We start from the raw sequence: 22,032 nt of genomic DNA, 5'->3' as shown, positions 1-22,032 counted from the left end.
CATTACTAATTTTGGCAAACTTCTGTTTCTGGATCTTCAATGAGATGGATTGCAGTAGGCTACTTATTATTATTATTTTTTAATCTACAAGGTCAATAACAGTGGGTCTGACCAACCCCCTTTTCTTTTCTTCCAGCAGGTTGTAAAGCCATTAGTCTAATACATCAAGGGTTTCCTTCACCGTTAGACCTCAAAGTGCGAGCCCCTCTCTCTCTTTAGACTTTGGTTAAGATCAGGGGGGCGAGGTCTCCTTGTTCTCAAATGAACCATGTACTGTCTCTGGACTGCAAGACTCGGACATATTGTACTGCACTACTTTGTCTTACACTTATGGATTATTAATACGGCAACAGGTGCAAATGTTAAGGTAAATCGCGTTTAATTTTGTACAGAACGTTGTGAAACAATCTTTGGGCTTGAAGTCCAAGGTTTGATCTACTAACGCTGGTTTGAATAAGCGCTGAGTTACAAATGCCGGTTACAATGCGGGAAAAGAGAAGAGCCACTGTGGCGGGCGTAACGTCAAACTTTCACACCAAAACACGGTTTTGACCACATCCACGAGCACTGCATTGCAAAGACCAGATGAGTTCCTTATGTCTGGAATTACCAAATTAAAGATGCAGATTATTTTTTACGATTTTGATAGCGATTTATTAAACCACAAGCACGTTTTGATGTTTCACGAGCATATTTTAACAATTCGCTAGCTAATAATGAATTAAAAGTTAATTGAAAATATCGTTTTTACTTTGCTTCGGGACTCCGTGCCGATGACTGCCTTTCTTGCTGTTGCATGTTTGAGTCAAGAGTGAGTTGAATCGAGGTGAATCTATGGTGAGAACTGCGACTCATTGCCGCGAATCGATTCTTTCGAACAGTTTAGTTTCAGAGAACCTTATTAAAATATATGTATTCCAGTTGTCACGTAAACTGTTATGCGGCCCGTTATCCTATGTTTACACACTCTTTAAGGTTGCTTTTAATTTTTTCCCAGCTACCGTGTACGTTCTCACAGCTTTCACGTTTTTGTAAAGTTTTATAAACAAACTTTCTTTAAGTAATGTTTATGGAACGTTCTTGCAACTTTATTAACATCTAATTTACGTTCTAATAACGTTGGAAGAAAACGTCATGAGATCAACATGAAGTTATTTGTAGGCCTATGATTGAGGCTCTAATAAACCTTCAAATAATAGGCTATATTTTAATAATTTAATAATTAATTTAAATAATTCTAATCATGGAAAAAAATGAAATAAAACTGTGTTTATAAAGCTGTTATTAAGTCAAGTTGTTCAGGTGCTGTTCATATAATTTGAATATCATCAAAAAGTTGATTTATTTCACTAATTCCATTCAAAAAGCGAAAATTGTATATTCATTCATTACACACAGACTGATATATATCAAATGTTTATTTTTCTTAATTTTGATGATTATTACTGACAACTAAGCAAAATCCAAAATTCAGTATCTCAGGAAATATGAATATTGTGAAAAGGTTCAATATTGAAGACACCTGGTGCAACACCCTAATCAGCTAATTAACTCAAAACACCTGCAAAGGCCTTTAAATGGTCTCTCAGTCTAGTTCTGTAGGCTACACAATCATGGGGAAGACTGCTGACTTGACAGTTGTCCAAAAGACGACTATTGACACTTGCACAAAGACACAAAAGCCCCTTTCACACTGCACGTCGGACCCGGCATATTGCCGGAACATTGCCGGGTCGCCTTCTGTGTAAGAGCAAACACGTCCCGTGATTGATTCCGGCATTGAACCCGGGTCGGGGACCTAGTAACATTGCCGGGTTCAACCCGGGATGAGCGCTGTGTGAAGCCAGATCTAAAGCCGTGTTGAAGTATTGACGTGCATTTTACCTGCTGTTTTGAAGGAAGATCAACGTTCGCGACAAAAAAATATGTGCAAACTGTAATAAAGCAGAGATCAGTTTGTTCCTCACTTTCCGCGCTGACGCCGAGATCGTTCGCTTTCTTCAGTGAAAGTATAACGTTTTCAACTCATACATTACACGTCACTCCCTGCATGTCACGTGTCATTACGGGATCTTTACGGGTTGTGTGTGAAAGCACGCACATATCCCGGATAATCATTGGCAGTGTGAAAGTGCAAAATCTAGGGACCCGGGAACAATTGCCGGAACACTTTACCCGTGTATTTCCCGGAATGGCGATGTGAAAGGGGCTAAAAGGTCATTTACAAAAGAGGCTAGCTGTTCACAGAGCTCTGTTTCCAAGCACATTAATAGAGAGGCGAAGGGCAGGAAAAGATGTGGTAGAAAAAAGTGTACAAGCAATAGGGATAACTGCACCCTGGTGAGGAGTGTGAAACAAAACCCATTCAAAAATGTGGGGGAGATTCACAAAGAGTGGACTGCAGCTGGAGTCGGTGCTTCAAGAACCACTACGCACAGACATATGCAAGACATGGTTTCAGCTGTGTCAAGGCACTCTTGACCAACAGACAGCGTCAGAAGTGTCTTGCCTTGACTAAAGCCAAAAAGGACTGGACTGCTGCTGAGTGGTCCAAAGTTATGTTCTCTGATGAAAGTAAATTTTGCATTTCCTTTGGAAATCAGGGTCCCAGAGTCTGGAGGAAGAGAGGAGAGGTACACAATCCACGTTAATTGAGGTCCAGTGTAAAGTTTCCACAGTCAGTGATGGTTTGGGGTGCCATGTCATCTGCTGGTGTTTGCCCACTGTGTTTTCTGAGGTCCATGGTCAACGCAGCCGTATACCAGGAAGTTTTAGAGCACATCATGCTTCCTGCTGCTGACCAACTTTATGGAGATGCAGATTTCATTTTCCAACAGGACTTGACACCTGCACACAGTGCCAAAGCTAACAGTACCTGGTTAAAGGACCATGGTATCCCTGTTCTTAATTGGCCAGCAGACTTGCCTGACCTTAACCCCATAGATTTTCTTTTATTTTGAAGAGAAAGATGCGATATGCCAGACCCAAGAATGCAGAAAAGCTGAAGGCCAGTATCAGAGCAACCTGGGCTCTCATAACACCTGAGCAGTGCCACAGAATGATCGACTCCATGCCACGCCGCATTGCTGCAGTAATTCAGACAAAAGGAGCCCCAACTAAGTATTGAGTGCGGTACATGCTCATACTTTTCATGTTCATACTTTTCAGTTGGCCAAGATTTCTAAAAATCCTTTCTTTGTAGTGGTCTTAAGTATTGGTCCTAAGTTTAATTTTCTTTGGGATTTTCCTTAGTTGTCAGATATAATCATCAAATGTAAAATAAATAAACATTTTAAATATCAGTCTGTGTGTAATGCATGAATATAATATACATGTTTCACTTTTTGAATGGAATTAGTGAAATAAATCAACTTTTTGATGATATTCTAATTATATGACCAGCACCTCTATTTATTAACATTTCTCCCTCGAACTTCCTTTTCACTCCATCAATGTTGACTCTATAACCAGTGATTAGTTTTGATTCATGAAGTAATCGTTCAAACAGCTTAACAGAATCTACCGAGCACTGAAAAGATCAGAATCAAAGAATGATTTATTATTTAAAGCTTTAGTCTTATCATGCCATAGCAGTCCATAAACAGAGCATTGTCATTCCCTTGTCTGTTTGGTCTAACATTTATGGGCTCTATTCATACATGCTGTTGGAAAGCACTATTACTGTTGTGCTAAAAAACATGTTTTGATGCTCAGTTCAGCACATTTATTACCGGTTCGAACTGACTGGCGCCGTGTTCAAGCATCAGCAGACTAAACTCAACTGAAGTGGCATTTGGAAACTCATCAGGCCCATGTGGTCTCCCTAGGGGGTCTCTGTTTTCGGATGTATAAGAAAGTGGGGAAAAGTCTATCGTCTATTTAGAATCTAAACAACCATAGGGCATTCAGATAAAAAACATATGGACATGCAGACTCTTGTTTGGACAAGACCCCCCTAACATCCCCTGTGTTTGGGCCGGGGGACACTGAATTAGCTCTTGCCAAACTATTTGGGTTTGTAGAAATGGGCTGCTAAACTCCCTTACAACTAAACAAACCATAATGCTTTCAACAAGCCTGCAGGACAAATCAGTGTTCTTACTTAAAGGGTCATATTTTGCTGTGAGCCCTGTGCTTCTAAAGAGACTCAGTCATTAAAAAAAAGATACTCAGTGGACATCTATGTCAAAATATCACTTTAAGAAAAGTGGATTTCATGCTTAAATATACTATAACTTTCCAAATGTCATTTGTGGACTAAACAGCACACTCTTCAAGTCAACGGGTGCATAGAGCTCTAGGAAGAAAATGGTCATTGTGTAAATCCGCCTCCTTATTTCAAAATCCAACGTTGACCATTAAAGCTGGTATGAGATCAACCATGCTGGGCAGCTCTTCTCTTTTGAGAGCTTCACAAGACTTTCCATGGAGCCGTACCTTTGTTGTGTAAATGTTCACTGATGCCTGGCTTGAAGAGGAGTGATTATCCTGCTTTCTAGACAGGAGTCTACTAAACAGGAGTCTACTAAATTTGCCTACAGTCACTGGCCCTTTCATCTGGGCTGTTAGGGGGGCTCCATCCACCTTCGACTCCATCTCTTCCCTAAAACAAAACAAATAAATGTCCTGAGAGTCATGACCGCTTTTACCCACAAGTTGCACAGAGAAGTGCTTGTGTCTGACAATAATTGCCATTGTTTACAGATTTTCCATGTTATCATGCAAGTGTGCAGCAGTGAAGCACTGTGTCTCTGTCTTTGCCAGGACAGCAGTGAGGGGAGGGAGGACTTCCAGTCAGATGAGGTAGCGCAGTGGTGGGGTGAATGGAGCAGCTGGTCCACCTGTTCCCGTACCTGCGGAGGAGGAGTGCGCTCTCAAGAGCGTCACTGTCTGCAACAGAGGTAAACCGCTCTCAGCTGCTGCACAACCCCGGGGAAAAATGACCCTCTGATTCTGTATTAATCAGAAGTGACAGGTCTGATGCTTTGTGCACGGTTCTCCACTATGGGTTGAGAGCTGTCAATTTGACCCTGGTCTGAACCCACTTTTCACACTGTTTAATGTGGGATTATTTGGCCTTGAATCCTCAGTCTCTTTCACATTTTTACTTTGATTGATAGATTTTTTTTTATTATTATTTTTTTTTACCAAAATGTGATCTGCAACTGGTTTTAAATGTACGTTTAATTTTTTTTTATGTATTATTTTAATTTTTTATTGCATATATTTAATTATGAATTAGTTTATTATTTTGTTCTATCCACTAAAGATAAACCATTTATAGATCAACGTTTACCAGGTGGACCCTCACATGAGAAAGGGAGGGGGGGGAGTGAGAGGGAATTCCCTTGACTAATATCCTCCAGAGCACCCAGAGGAATGTCATGTGGAATGAACATCAGTCCACTGGCCCACATGACACAGGGAATTCTGCTCAGAATGACAAACATATTTATGAAATGGCTTTTAGAGCAAATGGTCAAACGTTTCGGGGAGATTCCACTGGAGATAAGGGCCCTAGCTGAGCCACTCCAGCTGGCTCCCATTACAATTCCCAGTATGGTGGAGGTAGCGAAAGGTGTGTGTGTGGGACACGGGGGAGGAGACAGAGAGAGCCAGACAGATGAGAAGAATCATGTATGGAAACGTTTAGAGGGATCCCAGTGGCATATGCTGTGGATATGGATGCTGGTTACCAGTATGGGATGCTAAATTATTCCTGTTCACAGTTAACTAGTTTAGTAGCTAAAACTAAAACTATATATAAAAAAAAAAGTAAAGTGGAATTAATCTGAAAACAATTATAAAACTAAACAACAACAACAAAAAAGAATAAATATTTATTTTATATTAACATATAAATACATTTTATATTATTTTTTTTATTTTTTTTGCATGTTGAGATGCCTAAATTCACTTGTAGCATTTAAAATAACTGATTCATGTTTTAAGTGTTTTATTGAATTTAATTTATTTATACTATTATTTAAAGACAAAATAGAATTTAATATCGGCTACGTGTTGGTGGTTCACTAAAACAGTCAAATAAAAATGAGCTCATGCATTTGTATAATTTTGAATTGAATGTCTCATCAAAATGTTGGAGGACTTATACACAGATGACATGTTTTCAGACTGACGTCGACCCAAAACATCAACAGTTCATTCTGCACGGGACCGTCCAAACAGTATCAGCTGTGCACAAATCAGGTATGGCCTAAAGTTTATGAGATCTTCATAAAGATGGTTGCGTATGATTAAAGGATGATCCATAATAATGTGTCTGTGTTACTGTGTGGAATACTCCATCCAAGCCAACTGGCATATCTGTGCATTTTTACACATGTTGGCTTGAAGCTCTAATATCTGCAGGCTGTTTGCCCTGCTGCCTGGCTCTCGAGCTGTGTCTTTATTGTTGTCTGGTTGTTTGCCTAGCCGTGCCCAAACAGCAGAATCAGCTTCAAACAGCACCAGTGCTCTCAATTCAATGCCAAAGCCTTCGGCAGGAAGCACTATGAGTGGGTTCCACTTTATCCAGGTAAAAAAAACGTCCCTCAGTGTTTTCTTTTTCCCCCTCTCTCTCTTTTTTCTTGTCTTGGCCCCTGGCCAGCTATATTAAAGCTCACAGATGCCCCTTTAGGTTTATTTCCTCAGCCCATAGCCCCCCCATGCACAAAAGAGGCCTCTCAATGCCACAAAGACCTATTATCTCTAGAGGAATTCTCTAAAGCCAAGATCATACTGATGTTTTGCTGATGTCACCTCCTGTTCAGATGATTACATCAACATCTCCAATAAGCCATGTGACCTCCAGTGCACCACAACCACAGGAGAACGGCAGCTGTTGGTGCCTGCCCATGACGGGACGTTCTGCAGGGACCGGATCTACCAGGGTGTTTGCATCGAGGGCCAGTGTCAGGTGTGTCAGAATAATATTTGGTGAAAGATTATTCCAAGCTTCAAGCAGTCAAGATCCTGTAAGGTGAGAAGCTTAGATTAATGCTATATTTAGGTTGCTTGTTTTCAACTGACAAACGCTTTATTGGTTGATGCCCAAAACAAAAAAAACAAGAATCGTCATCAGTTCTTTTCAAAATGTATATAGAAACATGGAATCTGTTTAAGCTGAAATGTATATATTGTAAAAAATGTATTTGAGATTTGAGAAGGTTATTCAATTATTACTGTTTTGAAAGATTAATTCGGTAATCGAAATGTAATAACAGAGGAAATGCAAATTAATAATTAAATATCTTCTAAATATGAGGTGCTGTATGGGTAAGTGTACTCTGATGGGACAGAGATCAGTTCTTTGGGGACCTGTGTTTGTGAGCTTGTGCTCAGCGCTAACTGTTCTATTCTCTTGGTTGCAGGTGGTAGGGTGCGATGGGAAATTGTATTCCAGTAAAACCATAGACAAATGTGGAGTCTGTGGTGGAAACGGAGGTTCTTGTTATCGTGTCTCAGGATCTTACCGGAAAGGGATCACACAGTTAGGTATACATTATATTAGCATTAAGGGGTTGAAAAGACCGTCTCTGGCCAATTTGTTGCTTTTTATCCATGTATTTTATAAATGAAAGGGATAGTTCAGCCAAAAATGTGTCATTAAAATTCTGTCATTAAGTTTGTACCCCCCTGTCTTTCCAAACCTGCATAACTTACTTTGTTCTTTAGAACATAAAAGAATAAGAGTGTTGGTAACCAAACAATTTCAGTTCCCATTGACATCTTTAATACTTTTCGACATTCAATGGAAGTCATTGGGAATCGAAACTGTTTGGTTACCAACATTATTCAAAATATATTATTTTGCATTCCACAGAACAAATTAATAAGTTATACATGTTTGGAACGATATCAGAGTGAGTCAGTAATGACAAAATATTCATTTTTATCTGAACTATCACTTTAACAACTATCACTTTAGCGTTCCTGTCGCTCAATTGGTAGAGCATTGCATTGCCAAGGTTGGGGGTTCGGTTCCCCGGGAACACATGATAGGTAAAAATTGAAGTCGCATTGGATATAAGCGTCTGCTAAATGCATACATTTAATTAAATTTTTTTATTTAACAAAGATGTCTCATTTGACAACTATTACACACAAATATTATGTAGAAATAATTAACATAACAAATGGTTTAAAATGTATTAATTTGTCTTTGTGTCCTAGGTTATGTGTTCATAACCAATATACCGGTTGGTGCTACCGATATCCAAATCATAGAGCGGCGGAAAACTGAAAATATCTTGGGTAAGTGTTTCTTGGGTTAATCTGTCAAAATTCAGGTGGGCACAGAGAAGAGAAGAGAGAGAGAGAGACGATTAAATGTAACTTTCATAATTTTCCAGCTCTGTCTGATGAAGCTGGTCACTTCTTCTTCAATGGGAACAGTGTGATTGACAATCCACAGAACTTCCATGTTGCTGGGACAGTCTTTAAGTATAGGAGGCCAGCTAACCTCTTCTCCGATGGCTTTGAGTACATCATGGCTCAGGGTCCCACCCTTCAGGCCCTGAATGTCATGGTAGGTATATAGGTATGTAAAATCATCATCCCATGTGTAACTATCTCAGCCAGCATGTAGTATGTAGTATATATTTTCTGTTTTTTTTCTAAGCACCTGTTTTCTTTTTTTTTCAGTATTACAACCTCAATGGAAAGATGCCTCACATCACATATGAGTACACAGTTCCTCGAGCTCCGGAGCTGAGGGCAGCACCTCCTATGACCTCTACACCTGAGCAACCTCAAATAAGCAACCTGATGTCAAAGACACCGTCAGAGCAGAAGGTTAACATGTCCTCTACGGAGCTGTCCTCCACTCATAATGAAATCGAGGCTCGTAAGGAGTATGGAAAGAAAGGCAATCAGAGCACTTCATTGGGACTTCAAGATAACGTGGAGGTGCATGTGGGCCACGAGGAGCTGTTGTGGGAACTTCAGGCCTCTGTAAACTTCAGTGAGCTGCCTGGTCTGGTATTGTTCAGACCTGCCAGTGAGGCTCTCCAGAACGAGCTAGATGCTGAAATGCACCATCTTGAGACACAAGGCAGTTTTGGTATGTAAGCTTTATTCATTGGCATTTCATGTTGCTTTCACACTCCAGGTTTTGGTGCGGACAAGGGTTTGACTGACCATAAAGTTAAGCTTTGTTTGATTTGCGTAAAAGCTATTTGCTTGGAAAGTGCTTTTGTTTTTTGTTTTTGGAAAACTGTACAGAACATGTGAACTACAGTATGGTTCATGATGGTTGTAAAAGCAGGAATATTTTGACAATATGAAACATGATTTCAAACTCAAGTAAATGTAGAGTGAAAAGCAAAGTGTTAAAACAACTTGTATTACAGTTTATTACAGATGTAGCTACAGCTATAAAAATCAGTTAATATTAGCTTTACTGTAAACTAGCATTGAAGGGTTTATTAAAAATATGGTTTTTTACTGTAAATACTTAATATATATGTATGAAAAATATTGGTGTTGGTTTTTTTTTTTATACACTTACATACACTAAATGTTTGGGTTCAGAAAGATGCTTTTTATGTCTTTGAAAAAAGTCTCTTATGCTCACCAAGTGTGCAATAATAAAACTGTAATATTGTAAAATATTAATACAATTAAAAATAAGTTTTTTATTTCATGTTATATATATATATATATATAAAAATACTCCTGTGATGGCTAAAATGAATTTTCAGCAGTAAATTTTCAGTGTCACGTGACCCTTCAGAAATCACTATAATTTGGTGCTAATTTCTTTTTTTTAATCAATTTTGAAAACTTTAGTGTTTGTTAATATTGTTGTGGAAAACATCACAGTTTTTTTTCAGTATTCTTTGGTGAATATAACATTTAAAAGAACAGCATTTATTTATCTTTTACACATTTTTTTTTAATTTAATTTAATAATAAAAAAAAAAAATCAAATTTTACCAACCCCAAACTTTTGAATGGTAGAGTGTATGTTGTTACATGTATAGTACATTCTATAAAAGTTTTTTTTTTTTTTTCTTTTGTATTAAGTTAATGTATACTGTACAGAAATTATATACTTTAAAGGAAAGCTAATCTTGGCTAAGATGTCATGTATTGATTGATTGATTTAACATTTAAACATGTTTTGCTGTTGTCTAGGCCCTGATTCCAACCTGATTGATGGTGATTCATCTGTAAGTGACTCCAATGACACATCTACACCGGTTCTGAAGGGTCTCTTCTATGATGGAGCATCATGGCCCTCAGGCTCCAGAAAGCCCTGTAAAGAAGGTTCTGCACTCATGGGCTGTGCCGTACACAAGCTCAACTCTTCACTGGACAACAGCCTGACACTGGAGATCTACCCGGGCAACCTGGACATCCACGGCCCAGATGGAGAGCGTGCATATGAGCCCAGGACTAATCACTCAACAAATCAACGGTCCAATCTTCTTCAGCTCCACCAGGTGGATGCAGTGCAGACCCCCAACAGTGAGAGGTCAGACGGAGGGCATATGAGCAGATTGAGCCTTTAGATGAATGCTCTGACATATTTATTGACATGGTCTGGCTTGAGTTGTTATGAATGGAAATGAGTTACACCAATCTTTCAAAACTTCACTGCATCCCTTCCACAGGTGTGCTTGTTAGGGTAGAAAAAGGTAGAAATCTTTTCCTTTCCCAGCCTTCTGTTCTCAAAGGGAAAGTTAACATGAAATAATGAAAAATAAATGAACCTTTTCTTAAATTATGGATATGCAGGAACTTTGGGGATTTACATTCTCTGCTATAGTAACTGTACTGATGATAATGTGGTTCAATGAATCAAATTCCTGGTCACCATCTTTTTGTCTTTCTCTTTTCTCAGTAATGAGTTTGAGGTGGAATCCCTAGATCGTGACATCAGCATGTCTGACATGTACAGATGGAAGGTCTCTGCGTATGCGCCCTGCAGCTCAACGTGTACAACAGGTGAAATCACAAGTACACACAGACAGTGAGAGACACTTGCATTTTACAGCCAACCTGACATTATACTCTGTTTCTGCAGGCATAAGCACATCTTATGCCTTATGTGTGAAGCATGATGGGTCAGAGGTGGATGAGAGCTATTGCGACGCTTTGACCAGGCCAGAACCCACACATGAGTTCTGCACGGGGAAAGAGTGCCTTCCCAGGTTTGATACTGAAAACTTCAAGCGGTTATTTACATTTTGATAGAATTTGCTTTATTATAAGTAAATCCATAATCATAGATGTTTGGAAGCTGCAGATGCTGTTGATAACAGATCTGAATTCGTTGTGTCCTGTATTCTGAGGCAGGTGGGAAACTAGTCGCTGGAGCGAGTGTTCTCGGACATGTGGAGAGGGGTTTCAGTTCCGCACGGTGCGCTGCTGGAAGATGATGGCGCCAGGATTTGACAGCTCTGTTTATGATGAGCTGTGTCTGGCTGTGGAGCTGCAGAAGCCCATCACACGGAAAGCCTGCAAGAGCAAAAGCTGCGGGCCGCAGTGGGAGATCTCAGACTGGTCTGAGGTCAGTGTGTAAAGCCTTTAGTCCCAAGACTTTATTTCAAATGTTCATGTGAATTGAATATTAGCTGCCAATTAGCGTTGCTTTGATTATAATTCATTTAATCTATTTAACAGTTTTCACAATACACATCGCTCCAAAGCGGCTTTACAAAGTAAAACTTTGTGAAAAAGAAGTACATTTTAGCATGCTTTTAAAAAGAGCACTTATCACAGAAATAATAAAGAATATGCTTATGTGTGAATCATATGTGATTTTTTTCAGACACTTAAATGCATGTTAAGTGCAAATGAATGAAAATGTTTTTTTTCTTGAAAAATATTGATTTTTTTTTGTATTTTCCATTTCATTTAAAATTTTAGCCTGTTTTATAATTTCTTTGTGTGTTTTTGCCATTTTCCTAGCTTCTTTTCTCTCTCTCTCTCTCTCTCTCTCTATATATATATATATATTATATATTATATATATTATATATGTTTAATTTTGTTTTAGTTTAGTACATAAACTGCATTTTAGTATCTTAGTACATTAAGTAAAAAATAAGTAATATGCTAGATAAATGCTAGCTGATATATATATATATTTTATTTTTATTTTTTTTCAGTTATTGCTGATATTATTTCTAGTAGTTATTTTTTTCATTCTGACAGTGTTCAGCGCGATGTGGCAGTCGAGGAGTGAGGAGACGTGAGGTGCGCTGCTCTATGGAGGCCAGCCTCTGTAACGAGTCCACCAGACCAGTCAACCAGAGAGAGTGCGAGGGGCCGCCCTGTGACCGCAGGTGGACCGTCTCTGACTGGGGGCCGGTGGGTTTCAGAAAATGTCCTGTAAAATATCACATAGAAATTTTAAACATTAGATTGTCCATTAAACATGACATTATGTGTCTTTGCTTCTCCCTCTCTAAGTGCTCAGGCCCTTGTGGGGAGGGCAGGATGAGACGCTACGTGATGTGTAAGAACAGTAATGGGAAGGTGATTTCTGATGGCCAGTGTGATCCAGAGCTCAAGCCGCTGGCCGTGCATCCATGCGGAGACAAAAACTGCCCCGCCCACTGGGTGGAGCAAGAGTGGGAAAAGGTGAACTGCCCCTTGTACTGCAGTTTATGGGAACTCTTCCCATCCATTGCCTATGCATTGTAATTTTTTGGCTTTTTATATATTAATTATATTACACTTTACAATAAGTTTATATTTGTTAACATTAGTTAACTACATTAGATAACATGAAATAACAATTAAAATACTTGTAATTTTGTAATTGCTCGTTGTTAATGTTAGTTAAGACATTACTTAACATTAACTAACTAATTACTTAATTGTAAAGTGTTACCAACAATTTTTTAGCAGTTTTTGTTTAATTTAACAATAGCAACTCCTATGTGTTTAGAGATGTTTACTGTAATATTTTGTCTTGAATATTCCCAGTGTAATGCCACGTGTGGCCGTGGGGTGAAGACACGTCAGGTGGTGTGTGCAGGGCTAGAGGGTGGTGTGTACAAGGAGTATCCCGAACGGATGTGCGACAGAGACCTCAGACCTGTGGACAGTGCGGCCTGTTTTGAGAGACCCTGCTCCAAGTGGTTCACCACATCCTGGTCCCAGGTTAGGAGGGGTTATTATAGTTTACCGGGTTTGGCAACTCTTCTAATTAATCTTTTTATGTTCTTTTATGCCATTTGTAGCATAATCATTGGGATTCATACAGGTTCATAGGTTCATAGTTTATACAGTGATCGGCTGGACTAAATACTAACATTATAAAAGGATGATACAACATACGCCAAAAAAATGTCATATGCCATTCTTAAACAAATAATGTGTTCTTCACATCAGTTACAATCGTTTTTGTGAGATATAAAGTCAGAAAGAAATAAAGTGACAATAAGAAATCATGATAATTGTGAGATTATTGTGGAATTAGTTGTATGAGACAATATAAAGTAAAAAAGTGAGGTAAAGCCACAATTAGAGATATCATGAGAGTTAATTGCAATTACGAGAAATAAGTCACAATTACAAGAAATTGGTATTTAAAGTCACAATCATGAGAAATAAAGTTGTGCAAAACATTATATGTCAAAATTTGGAGATAAAGCCTCAGTCATGAGATAATGTGGGATATAATTGCAATTACAAGAAATAAAAGTTGCGATTACAGAGAAAATTGCAGTTGGGAGAAATAATGTTGTGTAAAATTATTTAAGATAAGAAAGTAAAAATTGTTGGATGAGGCCACAGTTATTAGATATTATGGGATTTTGATGAAATTAAGAAAAATAAAAGGCACAATTACAAGAAATTATGGGATTTCGAGTTGCAATTACAAGAAATAAAGTAATGTGAGATTGTATAAAGTGACAATTTGGGAGATAAAGCATTAAATATGACAAATGGGAAGATAAATCCTTAGTTATGCGATTCTGTGGAATTTAACTGCGATTACAATAAATGGAAGTTGCAATTACAAAAGTTGCATTTGTGAGAAATAAAATCACAATTCTGAGATAAAATCTCAATAGTGAGCTGAAGAATATGTCCAATATGAACACCTCCTCAAGGTGCAATCACTTTTACCATTGCTCAGCAAAATTTCGAAGTGAAAATTCAGTCATTTCAATAAGAATCTGCACAAGTTCATGTGAGGTCTAAAAAGTTCCCCTCATTTTTGACGTTGGTTAAATTCACAGTGAAAATTTACTGTGTTAAAATTAGGGATTCAACAATACCATTTTTTTCTGATCCAATCCGATCCGATCCTGAAAATTCAGAGTATCTGCCGATAACTATCCAATCCAATACAAGCACAGTTTTTTTTAAACAATGTAGAATTTCCATACTTTTCTGTGTTGACCTGATCATCACTATTTTGTGTGTTAAACACTTCTTTTACACATAAATAACTTAATGTGAATTAAAAATAACAGATTTAAAAATATCTAATCATAATCTATGACAAAATACTGTTATAAACTAGGTTAGTGGATAATTCAGCAGCAAAAGATACTCTACATTCTAGAAAAATCACGGGTGTAAAATAAATTTATAAAATAGTGAAATATATTTTTTTAACAAATAAAATTGAATAAGTCTAAAATCTGGTTAAATGTTACACATTGCTCTTTGTAATAATAACTGGAGCCGCGAACCTGTACAAACGATTCAGAAGTGATTAGTTATGCACTTTGCTTTGAAAGTCATCGCTGCAGATAGGGTGGGATTTCTCTGTCCGGGATAATGGTTCATTAAAATGTTTGCCTCTCTCAACTGTTTGTGAATGTGCCCTACAGTGCAGTAAGACATGTGGAATAGGAGTGCGTGTGCGAGAGGTGAAGTGTTATCAAGGAGAAGAACTGGGCCATAGCTGTGATTCAACGCTGAGACCAGAGGCCAGGCAGAGTTGTGAGGTGCAGCCCTGCACTACTACTGATCCACCAGGTACTGTTATAGCAAACCACAGCCCTACAGATACAAACAGATTGAGTTCCCTTTCAGTCGGTCACTCTCGACGCCATGTCGGTGACCGACGAATTCAGGGATCCCAATGGACATTGGCACGCGATGACTGCATCCAGATGCAGCATGATCACAGTGTGAGCATACCAGCTTTTCGCTTCACAGCCAAGCGATAACATCATCCTGCTCCTACCAGAATCTTCTGTGAACAGCGAGTTCAACTCACTCTAGGAAGCTTTTTGTGTTGGCGGACGGCGCTTCAGTAGTGGTCGTTCCTGTGTCGAGTGGGTTCCGCACTTCAGGCTGCACTACCCCCTGTCATGCTGCAAGCGACAATGTCCCCTGTGTGTCTCAGCACGTAAAAGAGCATTTCCCTGAAAGAGCAAATTTCTCCAAAAGAGCTTACATGGGTGCATCTTTGTAAAGATGACGGATTGTATTTTTAAAGATGCTGATTAAACCGTACGTTTCTATATGCGGCCATTACCTGGTGAGGTGTGATGGTCATGATTGCTGCCTCACATGTCTGGGCGTTAAACAGGTTGAGGTGTTACTGCAGGTTCAGCAGGCCAATGCACTGAAGGACCTGCATGAGGGTGGTCACGATACGCAGGTCTAGAGTTCTCTGGGTCATGCAATGTCCATGCTTGTGATCCAGGAGCATCATCTCTGGTTGTGTCTGGCTGATATGAGGGACACTGACTGAAGGTACGGTTCCTCAGTGCCCCATGACCCAGATCGGCCTCTTCAGTTACGCAGTCGAGAGCTTTGCCCAGCAGTTCTCGGTTGCACAGAAGCAGACTGCCAAGGGCAGCGCCCTGTGACTCCACTCCAGAGCCGCATTCACAGCAACCTCCAGCTAAGCAGCGCCGTGAAACCGGGCATAGGCAGGCCACCCCACCCATTCAGGCTCCTGTCTGACCTGGTGGTAAGCAGGTGGCCCTGAGACGGGTGACCCAGAGATAGAGGGATCTGCTCTTCGGGAGATGGTGAACGCACCTTGATGAATCCGTGAGAATCAGTAGAGGGATGAGTTCCAGATGTAGAGACCTAAGTAGATCCCAAATTTGTAAAGTCCACGGTATAGCCTTAAAGCCTGTGTTTTCCTGGGCAGACTCTCTTCCACCTCTGATCTTCCATATGCACCTAAACGGTTGTTCATGTGTGTAAGTGCTTCTGAAACCTCCTCCGGGAAGGATGGAACTTCTGCAATGTTCCTGTTCCAAGTGGTACAGGTAAGTTTTCCCAGTGTTATCCAATCTCAATGAGTGGGTAATGCTACGACAACAGTGACTGGCCTTCTTGTTGCGAGCTCTAACCTTCAGCAGAAAGGGGCGCAGGCGGCTCGCGCAGGACGCTTGTAGGGTCAGCATCCATGGCGCTTTTGTAGGGATCCCTATTTTTTTGGTCACCAACATCTAAAGTGATAGACTGAAAGGGAATGTCTTGGTTACATATGTAACCCTCATCCTCTGCAGGAAGAAATGGAGATGTCACAACCTGTCACCACGGCTGCTGTACCACCGCTGAGCAGTCAGGTTCCCGGCTCGACTCCTCAGTGAAATCCGTATGTGGTGCACCGGCTGCCTTTTAATGCTCATGCTGTGATAGGCTGCAGCTGGATGCAATCACCGCATGCCAATTTCCATTGGCTTGTTTAGTTTATGCTCAAAGTAGATTGGTCTCTAGAAGCGAGATCCCAATTCGTCGGTCACTGACTTGACGTCTCTGTTCCCTCCTTCAGGGAACAAGGGTTACATACATAACAGAGACCGTCTCCAAACTAACTTGAGACTGTCTAAATCTTAAATATGCATTGCAGACTTTCAACAAGGCAGGCATTGAGTGAATTGAAAAGAAATCCAATCTATCTTTATTTGGAAAGATGCTGTAAGGACACACCCTGGCATAGCTGTTATTTGATCATGCCAGTTGTAAGTAGTTTACAGCGTTGTACCTTTTAATGGAACACATGAACGAGTGTGTGTTAAAACACTTGGCTCAATGAAAAGCACATGTGGATCTATTTTGGGACAACACAAGCTAATTCCTGTGAAATTTAGACCAGATTAATGCTTTGTTGTTTTTAAGCTTTGCAAGGCAAGTGCATCAAGCATGTCGTCAATTTGGCAGCAAATTTTGTGCCTTTGGACAGCAATAATATTCCTTAGAAGAGAGAGTTTGGTATGTAACTGATGTTCATTGAAATATACAGTACTTAAAGCACTTTCCTTGACATCTCTGCAAATATTTGCCTAATGAAGGTGAAGTGTGTCTGTGCCACAATGGAACTGACAAAATCATGATTGTTTACAATAATTTCCCCTACACTTTCCGCCCATTCAACTGTGTTCCATTTTTTGGTCAAACAAGCAGACTTTATTGGAGCAACAGCCTTGTGTGAAGAACTTTGAAATATAGTTCAACTGTGCCTGGTCCTTTAACTGTCCTGTCCCGGTATCGCTACTGTTCTCCTATCTCATTATTTTCTTTATCGTCTAAATTGTCCTATCTAATAAAGGCATATAAAAACGTTTTAAATATAAGTTTTAAAAAAAGGTATCCCTGCCCCAAACTGTAGTAGAAAAAAAATATTTAAAAATTTATATATGCATATATTAATTAATTTATTTACTCAGTTATTAAACTGGGATTTTGATATGGGAATAAATAAACATAAATATTGCATTTATGTATTTATTTATCGTATTAAAGATATTTTAACCTGGGAATAAAAAAAAGTAAATATGTAAATGTATGGTATTTAAGTAGTTTTTATTTTTATTTGAGAACAATTCATGTAAATGTGTAAATGTGTGTATGTTTTTACTATATAACTTTTTAAAACTAGCATTGAAAAAGTACATTTAAATATGAATTTTATTTATTTATAATATTTGCTATTGGGATTTTAACATGTAAATACATTATTTATATTGTTAATTTAATACAAATTAATGATGTAAGAATCAAGTTTTCATATCTTTTGAATATCACGTCTTTTTGTTTTTCTCCCAGCTCAGGATGCTTGTCAGGATAAAGTGACAGCTAACTGTGCCCTTGTCCTGCGGGTGAAGTTGTGCACACACTGGTACTACAGGAAGGCCTGCTGTCTATCCTGCAGGAGCAAGAGACAGTGAAGGCTGTCTGGCTCCTCACTGTGGTCTTGCAGTTAATGTGAAGACCCTCCTCCATGTACTGGATGGGCTGAACCCAGAACTGTACCCCTCCCTGACCATATCCAGCCCTCAAACTACATTGCTGTTAATCTCTCCTCCATAAAGAAAGGTGCTATATCAAAAGGGCACTGGCCCTAGTCGTGGTCCTGCAGGGACCTGGTAAAGGCAGCTCCTGTTACTGGACTGCAGAGGAGCTGTGGGTCTACTGATGAAAGACACACAGTCCTCTGATCAAACAATTGTATTGTGTACTGTAGAAGCCTTGATTCTGCTCTTACACACTTCAAAATAAATACACACACATAGTATGATATATGTACAAAGTTTTTTAAAATTTTGTTTGTCTTGGTGTAGAAGAAGAAATAAAACTAAAGTGGTTTTGTGATCTGGGTTGTAGTTTTTAATACACAAATATTCACACATACTGTAAACATTCATTCAGTATTTTCATGCCTTTGTCATTGAATATTCTTAACATTTTATACAAATCCATTTATTTATTATTACATTTTGAATATGGATATCTTTCTTACAAAAAATGCATCGATAGCTGATGTTCATCAGGAACATGAGGGTTTTATATGCGCTTGATATCAGTCATGTAAACAATAAGTAGACAGACAACTGTCCTTATAACTAACTGGGAAATCATAAAGGAAAGGTGGAGGATTTGTGAAATGTAAGGATATAAAAGCACTGAATAATGAAGACAAAAAAAAAAAACAATAATTATGCTCCTTCCTGCAAAAAAAAAAAAAAAAAAAAACTTGTATGAAGAATTCCACCATAGCACTGAAGCTGCGCTTGCTAAAATTACAAATAACTTGCTTCTTGCGTAAGACCAAGGCTGCCTCTCATTGCTAGTTTTACTTGATCTTAGTGCTGCGTCTGACATAAGAGATCATGATATACTCATAGATCGATTACAAAACAGGTATTCAGGTATTCAAGAGCAGGCTTTAAGATGACTATGATTAGATTCTACTTACCCGATCGCTACCACTTTGTTTATTTAAATGGCAAGTAATCTCATTTATCACCAGTAAAATATGGAGTGCCACAAGGATCTATCCTTGGTCCTCTGCTATTTTCAGTATACACTTTGCCCCTTGGTAATTTAATTAGAAAATATGGGATTAGTTTCCACTGTTATGCTGATGAAACTCAACTTTATATCTCAACAAGACCAGATGAAACTTCTAAATTATCTAAGATAACAGAGTGTGTTAAAAATATAAAAGACTGGATGACCAATCATTTTCTCCTATTAAATTTGGATGAGACAGAAATATTACTTATTGGACCAAAAAACAGTACACAGAATCTTGTAGATTACAATGTGCAAATTGACGGATATACTGTTACTTCTACTGTCAAATATATGGGTGTTATATTAGACAGCAACTTGTCTTTTGAAAATCACATTTCCCATGTTACAAAAACAAAATTCTTCCATCTTAGAGACATTGCCAAGTTACGAAACATGTTACCTGTTTCTGATGCAGAAAAGCTAGTTCATCCATTCATGACCTCTAGACTGGACTATTGTAATTCACTGCTGGTGGTTGTCCTGCATCTTCAATAAACAAGCTACGGGTAGTCCAAAATCATATTACCCCAATTTTACAGTCTCTGCACGGCTACCTATTAAGTAAAGGAGGTAGAGCTTTTTCGCATTTGGCTCCCAAACTGTGGAACAGCCTTCCTGATAATGTTTGAGGTTCAGACACACTATCCATGTTTAAATCTAGATTAAAAACACATCTCTTTCGCCAAGCATTCAAATAATGCATCTCGTAATCTTTGACTGCAGTTATATCCGATTTAATTATTCTTTAGCTTGGGTTAAACTAATGAATTTTACTTGGTTAGAACAGCAGCTACACTAATTATGTCTAAATATTTGTTTCTCTGTTTTTGAAATCCTGTGGTTACTAGGATTTACACAAGCTTCAGTCTGGATCCAGAACACCTGAAAAGAGATTATGCCAACCCCTCAGAGGACCTCAGATGATGCTAACCCTGAAACAACATACAGAACTACCAAATATTGCTATAAGTTTGATTGCATCACATAAAAATAGCTGTTAATAATGTTCATAGTCTATTTGATTACATCTTCAATTTATTTTTCCATACATTTCTGCCATATGCACATAATCTGACAGTCACCACTGATAAGCTACTACTAAATATTGTAGAAACTTAATTTTCTTTGAAGTTGCTTTGCAAAAATTTGTATCGTAAAAAGCTCTATACAAATAAACTTGAACTGAACACCTTGTAGAAACGTGTAATATAGCACATCATTTAGCAGTTCAGTAAACTAGTCAGTCAATTTCAGCAGCTTTAAGCAGCATTTTTTTTTAAATAAAGCATTAAGAACTTTTCCTAACAGCAAGCATCAAGTTTACAACTATAAAGTTGAACTGCATGGTGCATTTATTTTACATATTATAGACCTATTTGTTAAAACTAGATTCTATGTATTTATTATTACAATATATTTTAATAGCCCTGTGTGAGGACATGGAATACAGTATGCACGTTCTAAATTCCAATAAGCACATGATTTTGTGACTTCTGGGACAATTTTAAGATAAATGTTAAGGATATATTTAGCGAAAATGACATTTTTATTTGATATAAGAGGACAACAGACAGGGGATGGACCTTTTTACTGGAGGCATTAACTATTATAAATACAGATCCAGATCCTTGTGGAACTCCATATTTTACTGGTGATAAATGAGATGACTCCCCATTTAAATAAACAAAATGGTATTGATAGGACAGGTAGGATCTAAACCATCTTAGAGCCTGCCCTTGAATACCTGTATAGTTTTGTAATCGATCTATGAGTATGTCATGATCTATGGTGTCGAACGCAGCACTAAGTTCAAGTAAAACTAGAAATGAAATGCAGCCTTGATCTGATGCAAGAAGCAGGTCATTTGTAATTCTAACAACTGCAGTTTCTGTGCTATGGTGGGGCCTGAAACCTGACTGAAATTCTTTATACAGATACAAAACATTAATTTACAATAACTGCTATGGGTGTGAGTGATCTAATGTGTATGAGTCCAAACTTAAAAAAGAATAAGAAAAAAAAAAGAATTATTTCCTATGACAAAGGATTTTCAGGCAGGACATATAAAAGAACTCAACATACCAAAGAAAAACCAATAGATATAACAACTGTGAGCATGGTGGTATTGGGGTAAGAACTTTATCATTTTGGAGAGCATTTGATTGGACAAAAATCTGTGCGGTGCAGGATGAGTCAGCATTAATCAAACACTTGATCAAAATTCTCTATGATTTCAAAGCCCTTACAGTATGACATTTGGGAACTTGGTGAACCTCTCTACAGTTGGGCCAATTGGCAATCAGTCCACTCGGAGCACATCACCATCAACTAACAAAACCACATCTACAATAATAAAACCACCAGCTGCTTCTCTGCACACTAGTTCTTTACCAGTGAGTATTCTAATTGACATGCTCCCATTTTCTCATAATCAGGCACTTAAATGTAGTTTTATGTTGTTTTTTTTTCCAAACAGAGCTCCAACCATAAAAACAGACATTTCAGTGTGATGTGGCTCAGTGTGATTCTCCATGCACTAATTTTGCACTCACTTTTACTTGTATTTTTTATCTTACCTTTGACATCATTTAGTTTTAAAGAAAAAACACTGAATGTTTTTTTAAAAGTAATAAAATTGATCATAAAAGTTTTATTGCATTTATAGAATAAACTGTGGAGGATGTGAACACTTGAATTATGTACAGTAATAAAATAAATAATGGTCAACAAAAATGTCTGCGCTTTCTGAATTAAAAACAAGAAGTTATAGTTAATAAAAATAAAACATTGTCC

General features: G+C 38.3%; 1 protein-coding gene across 1 annotated transcript; it reads left to right on the top strand.

The window, feature by feature from the left end:
* Positions 1-238: 238 nt before the first annotated feature.
* Positions 239-18,512, top strand: LOC113115870 (ADAMTS-like protein 2). The gene is made up of 18 exons (XM_026283558.1): positions 239-367; positions 4,765-4,901; positions 6,135-6,210; positions 6,436-6,538; positions 6,774-6,919; positions 7,374-7,497; positions 8,176-8,256; positions 8,355-8,530; positions 8,647-9,064; positions 10,141-10,480; positions 10,850-10,953; positions 11,033-11,159; positions 11,305-11,518; positions 12,166-12,321; positions 12,424-12,594; positions 12,943-13,119; positions 14,805-14,952; positions 17,989-18,512. The coding sequence occupies exons 1-18, from the start codon at positions 269-271 to the stop codon at positions 18,108-18,110; spliced, it is 2,919 nt and encodes a 972-aa protein (XP_026139343.1). The 5' UTR covers positions 239-268; the 3' UTR covers positions 18,111-18,512.
* The last annotated feature ends 3,520 nt before the right edge of the window (positions 18,513-22,032 follow it).

This window comes from Carassius auratus, chromosome 2 (genome assembly GCF_003368295.1).
Source record: "Carassius auratus strain Wakin chromosome 2, ASM336829v1, whole genome shotgun sequence".
NCBI classification, from domain to species: Eukaryota; Metazoa; Chordata; class Actinopteri; order Cypriniformes; family Cyprinidae; genus Carassius; species Carassius auratus.
This window is presented reverse-complemented; position numbering and strand designations above follow the sequence as displayed.